Source organism: Chionomys nivalis, chromosome 26 (assembly GCF_950005125.1).
Source record: "Chionomys nivalis chromosome 26, mChiNiv1.1, whole genome shotgun sequence".
NCBI lineage: Eukaryota > Metazoa > Chordata > Mammalia > Rodentia > Cricetidae > Chionomys > Chionomys nivalis.
In genome coordinates, this window is record NC_080111.1 from 35,638,110 (window position 1) to 35,646,503 (window position 8,394).

An 8,394-nucleotide genomic window follows, 5' to 3' on the forward strand; every position below is an offset into this window, starting at 1 on the left:
TTTAGCAATACCAACAGCTATGAAAAGAAGTTTGCCCCACTAGATGTAGCAATTCTCTTCCTCTCGGAGAGACATTCATTACAGCTGTTCTCTGCTCCACTCTTCTATGAAAGCCTCCCAGCAAAAATGTCTGTTGTAGATATGCTCCACTCTCCTAAGGGAGTCTCCCATAAGAGGTGTCCATTGCTGCTGTGCTCTTCTGGGTTAAGTGAGTTTTCAAACAATGGTGTCAACTGTATCTCAATTCAACTCCAAGAGATTTATTTGGGAGGGAAGTATCCAGACTGCGACTTCCTCTGCAAGGCTGGAAAGGGGCAGCTACCAACCGAAGGAGCAGATGACTCATATAGGGCTTCTTGGAGTCAGAGCACTTCTAAGGAGATTTAGAAGGTGGGAATTGGTCAGATTTAAATGCCTTGGCTGAAGAAGCTCAGAGATGGGCTGGATTTTGTGCTCCGAGATTGGTTGGTTTTGAACTCAGAGAGACAAGAGTAGATTGTATTTCTTTGGTACTGGTTTGAGAGCCAAAGCAGAATTCTTTCACTGTCTGTTTTTGATTATTGACTGCATTTTCAGGGTGATGATGTACCTTTCACTAGTTCTGGAGTTAGGGTCAAAGTGTTTTCCTTTGAATCTCATTTCAGTACCAGGTTGTGATTCTTAATATGGCTCTATCTCCTTCCCATAAGACTTCATAAAAATCACAGATTAGGTTTTGTCCATCAGTTTCTTGGTGCAAATAAAATAAAAGCTGGTATCATAATGCTTGAACAGATTGTTGACACTATCTTTTTTTCTTACAGAATAAACACTGTTGGTTAATAGACTGTAAGTGTAATGGCTTCAGGTACCTAAAAACTATCATATTGATTACACACAGAGTTTTACTCCTATAACAACTGCAAAACATATACCACACTAAGTTTATTTTTTCACTACAGTATGATTATTCTCATGTTTTTGAAGACTACACTGCTTAAGTTTAGTTTCTCACCAGGATGGTTTGTTTCGTGTATTTGGAGATTATTATTACAAAGGATTTGCCAAACAAATCCCATTCACAAGTTTCTCTCCAATCTGTGTTCTCTTCTGCATTTGAAGATGAATAAGACATGAAAAGACTTTTCCAAACTCATTTCAGGCATACTGTTTCGCAACCGTGTGTGTTATTTGATGCCTTTGAAGAGCACTGTGTTGAACAAAGGCCTTACCACACTGATTACATTCATAGGGTTTCTTTCCAGTATGTGTCCTTTTATGCCTTTGAAGTTGACTATGATGTGCAAAGGCCTTACCACACTGATTACATTCATAGGGTTTCTCTCCAGTGTGTGTTCTTTTATGCATTTGAAAATTGCTGTGATGTGCAAAGGCCTTACCACACTGATGACATTCATAAGGTTTCTCTCCAGTATGGGATCTTTTATGGCTTTGAAGATTAATGTGTTGAGCAAATGACTTACCACACAGATTACATTCATAGGGTTTCTCTCCAGTGTGTGTTCTTTTATGCAATTTAAGATTGCTGTGTTCTGCAAAGGCCTTACCACACTGATTACATTCATAGGGTTTCTCTCCAGTATGTGTTCTTTTATGCATTTGAAAATTGCTGTGATGTGCAAAGGCCTTACCACACTGATGACATTCATAAGGTTTCTCTCCAGTATGGGATCTTTTATGGCTTTGAAGATTAATGTGTTGAGCAAATGACTTACCACACAGATTACATTCATAGGGTTTCTCTCCAGTGTGTGTTCTTTTATGCAATTTAAGATTGCTGTTTTCAGCAAAGGCCTTACCACACCAACTACATGCATAGGGTTTCTCTCCAGTATGTGATCTTTTATGCCTTTGAAGAGCACTGTGGTGAGCAAAGGCCTTACCACACTGATTACATTCATAGGGTTTTTCTCCCGTATGTGATCTTTTATGCCTTTGAAGAGCACTGTAGTGAGCAAAGGCCTTATCACACTGATTACATTCATAGGGTTTCTCTCCAGTATGTGTTCTTTTATGCATTTGAAGGATATGGGGCCCTCCAAAGGCCTTACCACACTGATTACATTCATACGGTTTCTGTCCAGTATTTGTTCTTTTATGCAATTGAAGTGTATGGGGCCCTCCAAAGGCTTTACCACACTGATTACATGCATAGGCTTTCTCTCCAGTATGTGTTATTTTATGCAGTCGAACATTACAGGGCTGTGCAAAGGCTTTACAACACTGATTACATTCAAAAGATTTCTCTTCAGTATGTGTCCTTTTGTGCATTTGAAGAGAATTGTGATGAGCAAAGGCTTTATGACACTGATTAGATTCATAGAGTTTCTTACTATCATGTGTTTTTTTATTCCTCTGAAGATGACTGTCATATACCAAGGCTTTAACACATTGAAGATGCACTGAAACTTTCTTTCCAGAATTGTTTCTATCAATCCTGCAAGCATAATTGGAACATATAAAAGCCTTACCACATTCAATACTGAATTGAACCTACATATCTCCATGTATTACTTTTGTAATTGAGTCCAATTGTAAAAAGAAATCAGATATTAAGGTTTTATAACTGTGTTTTAACTCATGCTTTCTTCTGTATTTAAGGGTTGTTTCGCATTTTTGAAGACACCTGTCATGGTAAATTCCTTTATTACGTGGTTTAACTTTTCACCTTTACAGAAACATTTTTCTATTTGACATATTTCTTATATTTGAAGAGAATTGGATAACCTCAGAACAACTTTATTACATTCATAAACTGTCCTATACTATGAATCATACTACATTTGCTAACTGAACTAGGACAATCAGAAGTATTTGCACAATTCTAGAACTCATGTGGCTTCTCTGCACTCTGAGTTTGTTTATGTACTAACAGTGATATGTGAAAATCAATTATTTATATAGTTGAATCAATTTCAGCAAGGGTACTCAACATGGGGACTAATGCTTATCTTCTAATTGTTTTTAGAGAGAGGTATGCAGCATTTTCCCATATTCCTATGCTCATAGGCTTGTATCGAGAGTAATATGTGGTGTACACAGTAAAGGAAGAATCACAAACAAAAAATTTCCACACTGAATTATCACGCTGTGACTTTCTATTTCTCGTAGATGTGTGATAGAGGTATTAAAGTTTCTTCACAATAACTGCCACTGAACTCTAACTGCTTCTGTCACCAATCTTAATATAGTAATAAGAAGTATATGAGTAATACAAGATTTACGATGTGCTCTCGGTTTAGTAAAAAGTCTTGCAGATATACTTATCATCATTTCAATGTGTACACATTTTGTATTATGAGTAGCAAGAAATAAATTGACTGGCAGATCTACAGCATAGCTTTCATGGTTCTGTGATTCAAATGGTGATGTCTGTTTAGCCATTTCTCACTTGTCTTTTTAATTAAAAGAATGCCTTGAAAATGCAATTCACCTACATGAAATTTTATAAAGATTTTTCAGAAGTTAATAATCATAAATGCACTTAAAGCTGTGCTTATTCACACTGTTGCCTTTAATCTTCTAGGATGCATTATCATTTCATCAGAGGATCATTATTTTCAGCATGCACAAGAAAATTACCTTTCATGTCTTCTAGAACGTTGACAATGTTCTTTACTATTATGTTCCTCCCAAATGTATCCTAAAATATAGTACCAGAAAATGTATGTTATAATATTGAATACTGTGCAACATTTAAGTAGCTATTTTAAGTAAACTTTAGAACCATGCCTGCTTTATTCACCTCATTCTTCTTCTCCTCTCTAAATCAAATTATTGAAGAATATCATTAACCAAGGAAAAGTTGTCCCTTTATTTTGAAACATGAAGGAAATTCATTTTTACCTATAGTAGTAAGGTTCCTGTAGGTCTCCAGCATCACATCTTTGTAGAGATTCTTCTGGGAAGGATCCAGCAAATTCCACTCTTCCTCAGTGAAGTTGATATGCACATCATCATAGGTCACTGCCTTCTAAAATATGCCATATATGATAGTGACATGATAGTGACAACATTGTAAATGTATACTTCTTTGATAGTATAGTCATATAATTCTGGTGTTCCCTAATCATATTACAAGACATAGACAGTCATTTTACAAGGAAATTGAATAGAAGAGTCTTCTCTGTCATTTCTGTACTCTTTGAATGAGATATCACCTTACAAGAGAAATATCTATTAGCAGAGAGAAACAAGGAAACAGATGAACAGTTCATAGTACAAATGAGAAATTTTTATGAAGATTAACTAACTACAAATAGAAAAATAAGTTGGACAAACTGGGTGTATTGACTCATGCCTTTAAGGTCAGACCTTCAAAAGCAGAGGCAGGTATACTTTTCTCTGAGTTAAATGCCAGACATGTCTATGCAATGAGGCCTAGGACAGGTGGAAGTACATAGTAAGACCTTATCATCCAAGAAGTGGTGATGCATGCCTTTAATCCCAGCAATCAGGAGGCAGAGGCAGGTGGGTCTCTCTGAGTTTGAGGCCGGTCTGTTCTATGAGAGCTAGTTCCAGTACAGCCTCCAAAGCTACAGAGAAACCCTGTCTCAAAAATCAAATAAACAATAAAAAACAACAAATAAATAGAAAGGCACTGTCTCCATTGCAAAAATCAGTGAATCAAGCAAGAAGAATAGAAGAATTCAGAGGTTTTGACTGAAGTTCCTACAAAGAAGTATGCATTCACTCCACTTCTCTATTTATCTTCCGAACATCTGAAGTGCCCTATTTAAACTGTAATACCAATAACTTTTTACAAACAGAGCTTTATGTTTAAAACAGTTACAAATGGACAGATGAGAACATTAGCAATATATATATTGGGCATAAATAATAAACCCAGGCTGGGAGAGAGATGACTCAGTAGTACCTAGCTTTTGATGGTCTTGAATAGAGGTGGCAGAATTGCCAGTACTTATTTGGGAATCATAACTATCCATTATTCCAAGTTCACAAATTCTGAGATTCTTTGATCATGTTGAGGACCAGGTACCCATGTGGTGCATAGTCATGCCGATACATAAAATAGTTATATTAATTTTAAAAATGTAAAGTAAGCATAACAAGCAGGAAGAAGTTCATGCACCTACAATTCAATGACTCCGAAAGCTTAGGCAGTACTAAAGTCATGCCTACTGAAAGTCTTCCAGACTCCAAAATGGGGAAAAAATTCTACTTCTATTATAGGTCACCTCAAACCCAGAAAGCTGATAACAGCACAGCATGATCAACAACAGACAGAGCAATGTGTCACTACCATATTCACACTCTCCTACTACAGCACACCCTGAGTATTCCAACACGGTCAAAGTACAATTAAGTTAGATCAACTATGAAGATGTTATATGTCCTTATGAAGGAAGTGAATGAATTCTTTAAAATAAGCAAGGGAAAGATAAATGAAATCTTGGAGAATAATTATAAACCCCTTAAAGAAAGTCAAAAAAGCAAACAGTTGACATAAATGAATAGATCAGTTCAAGAACTGAAAATTGAAATAGAAGCAAGTTAAAAAAAAAAAAAAAGCAAGCCGAAGAAATTCTGGAGATAAAAAACTAGATAAATGAAAAGGAAAAAACTGGCAACTTAAGGTGAAGTCTATCCTATCTATTCTTCTATTCTGAACTGATGTAGAAACCACTCTCCACATGCAAATCCTTTTCCTTTTCCTTTACCTGCAATGGATATTCAGTTTCATAACTCAAATTTATAACTTCGAAACTGGTGGTAGAATCATTTAATTTAAGATTTTAAAGGTGTAATGTAGGACAAGTCCTACAGAGAAACACTGTTTCAAAAAATTTTAATAAAAGGAGTAAAAGAAGAATAGCATCTTGGATACTTCCAGAGGGGAAATGGGAGAATTTTAAGAAGTCAATAAACAATATCATATGAATTTGCGAGGAGGTCAGACAATTCTACTCAATTGGAACAAGGTTATCTGAAGAACTTTATTAAGAGCACAGTGGTCTGGGGACTGATAACCATAGCTCCATATGATGAAATGGTTGGGTTCTTAGGACCCAAAGGAACCCCTCCACAAAGGCCTTGGCACCAGACCATTACCAGCTCTCCAAAGCATATTCCTGGTTTTAGAGATGGAGCTCCATTTTATTATCACTACAGCAGGTCTTCAGGAAACTCATAAGGATTAGCCCCCAGGCTGTTACTAGATCTCCTAGGAATGTCCCTGATCCTTGCCTGAGGGAATAAATAAAACCCTTGATTGATCAGGTAACTCCTCTGCCCAACAATGTTTTGCATTTCAAATATATGTCTCCTGGTGTCCTATTGCCCATCTGGAAGAACTGTGCTTTTCTAAAGAAGAAAACTGGAACTTTGAGCCACATCAGGCCTTGAGGTTGTTTAGGAACCTGTAATGCCTCCTTGAAAAGCTTGCTAGAGGTTTTTTCTCTTATATGAGGATGTGCCTGATGTCTGGTTTTAAATCAGTGGTGGCTTCTCTGTAGTAGTTTGGAGTTAAATATCTGGACAATCCAGTTGAACAAAGTGTGCCCTAGCATCCTAAATTCTAACAGCCCTGATTAAAATAAATTTATTGGCAGATGGCACTCTAGCGTCGATCCCAGGAGCGTCCTGGCTGCAGTGTGCGAGCAAGGTGGGGGGAGCACGAGCAGGGGGTGCGCTCGTGAGTGCGGGGCCGCGCGCTCAGTGGCGCGCATGTGTGTGTGTGTGGGGGGGGTCTGCTGGGCATCCTTGAGCCAGCAGGGAGCTGCTCTGCTCCAGGTGGCAGGCCGTGGGAGCGAGGGAGCAGACATGGATTTCGACTGGTAGCAGCACTATTTCTATGACTATGACTGCGGGGAGGAGTTCTACCGCTCCATGGTGCCCAGCGAGGACATCTGGAAGAAATTTGAGCTGGTGCCGTGGCCCCCACGTTCCCACCCTGAGGCTTGGGTCCTGGCGTCAGGGACCCAGCCTCTGGGATTAGTCCCAGGGAGCCTTGGCCCGGAGGGGGTGCCTGGGTCGAGCTGGAATCTCAGGGCCATTCGAAAGCTTGGGGCAGGAATTATGCTTCCATCATCCCCCGTGACTGCATGTGGAGCGGTTTCTCTGCCCGGAAAGCCCTGAACAGCTGGAGAGAGTAGTGAGCAACCGACTCACCCCAGGCGTGAACCAGCAGAACTTGCCTAAAGCGCCCGCCACCCCGGACTGCACTCCCAGCCTGGAAGCCAGTAGTAACCCGGCGCCTGCCACCCCGTGTCAGCTGGACAAACCCAAGACTCAGGACTGCTCCTGGTCGAAGAGCCCCAGCGACTCCGAGGGCGAAGAAATCGACGTGTTAACGGTGGAGAAGAGGCGCTCTCTGGACATCCGAAAGCCAGTCACCATCACAGTGCGAGCAGACCCCCTGGACCCCTGCATGAAACATTTCCACATCTCTATTCACCAGCATCAGCATAACTATGCTGCCCACTTTCCTCCAGAAAGTTGCTCTCAGGAGGGGGCTCCAGAGAGGTGTCCCCAGGAACCTGAGGCTCCAGAGGTAGAAGCTCCCAAGGGGAAAGAGGAGGAGGAAGAGATTGTGAGCCCCCACCTGTAGAAAGTGAGACTCCCTAGTCCTGCCACCTAAAACCTGTCAGTTCTGACACTGAGGACGTGACCAAGAGGAAGAACCAGAACTTCTTAGAACGAAAAAGGAGGAATGACCTCAGTTCATGGTCCCTGGCCCTGAGGGACCAGGTGCCCACCCTGGCCAGCTGCTCTAAGGCCCCCAAAGTCGTGATCCTAAGCAAGGCCTTAGAATACTTGCAAGCTCTGGTGGGGGCTGAAAAGAAGATGGCTACAGAAAAGGCAGCTCCGGTGTCGGCAGCAGCAGCTGCAGAAAAGTATCGCATACCTCAGTGGCTACTAACCCACCAAAAAGCCTGACTTCTGTCACACACATGCATGCACGCATGCACACGTTTATTTTCTATCTTCTCTCTCCCTTTTAGTAATTTGCACATTTTGGTTACAGCGGGGCAGGCTGGACAGTCGATCCCAGAATGCATTGCAGCCAGTGCACACACAATAAGGGCTTGCATTCTTGGAAACCTCGAAACCCAACTCGTCCTCTTGCCTGACTCATGGGAGTGCTGTCTTCTCTGGCACCGTTGACTTCTCAGCTGGTGGCTGACTGAGGAGACTCGGGGTCTGCCTAGCTCACTGGCTTCAGAGGAAAGGCCGATGGATGCTATGCAACAGGTGGTGGACGATGCCAGGAGCTGCAGCCTGCGTGAAATCTCACTGTGTTAGAGCTTTAGGCTAGGAAAGGATGCTGCTCCCATTGGTGTCTCTGGGGATGACACAAGGACACCTGGGCCTGGATACTGTCCCTGAGGCCCTGTTTTCCAGGACACAAGCGAGCTGTCCTGGGTGAAGACA

At 41.1% G+C, this 8,394-nt stretch overlaps 1 protein-coding gene and 1 pseudogene across 1 annotated transcript; one reads left to right on the forward strand and one right to left on the reverse strand.

Annotated features, from left to right (window-relative positions):
* Positions 1–1,137: 1,137 nt before the first annotated feature.
* LOC130866858 (zinc finger protein 431-like) lies at positions 1,138–5,136 on the reverse strand. The gene is made up of 4 exons (XM_057758470.1): positions 5,128–5,136; positions 3,847–3,973; positions 3,583–3,643; positions 1,138–2,269 (listed from the first exon to the last, which is right to left on the reverse strand). Exons 1-4 carry the CDS (start codon positions 5,134–5,136, stop codon positions 1,138–1,140), a joined length of 1,329 nt encoding a protein of 442 aa, XP_057614453.1.
* A 1,551-nt stretch (positions 5,137–6,687) lies between these two features.
* LOC130867079 (protein L-Myc-like) lies at positions 6,688–7,882 on the forward strand (annotated as a pseudogene).
* The last annotated feature ends 512 nt before the right edge of the window (positions 7,883–8,394 follow it).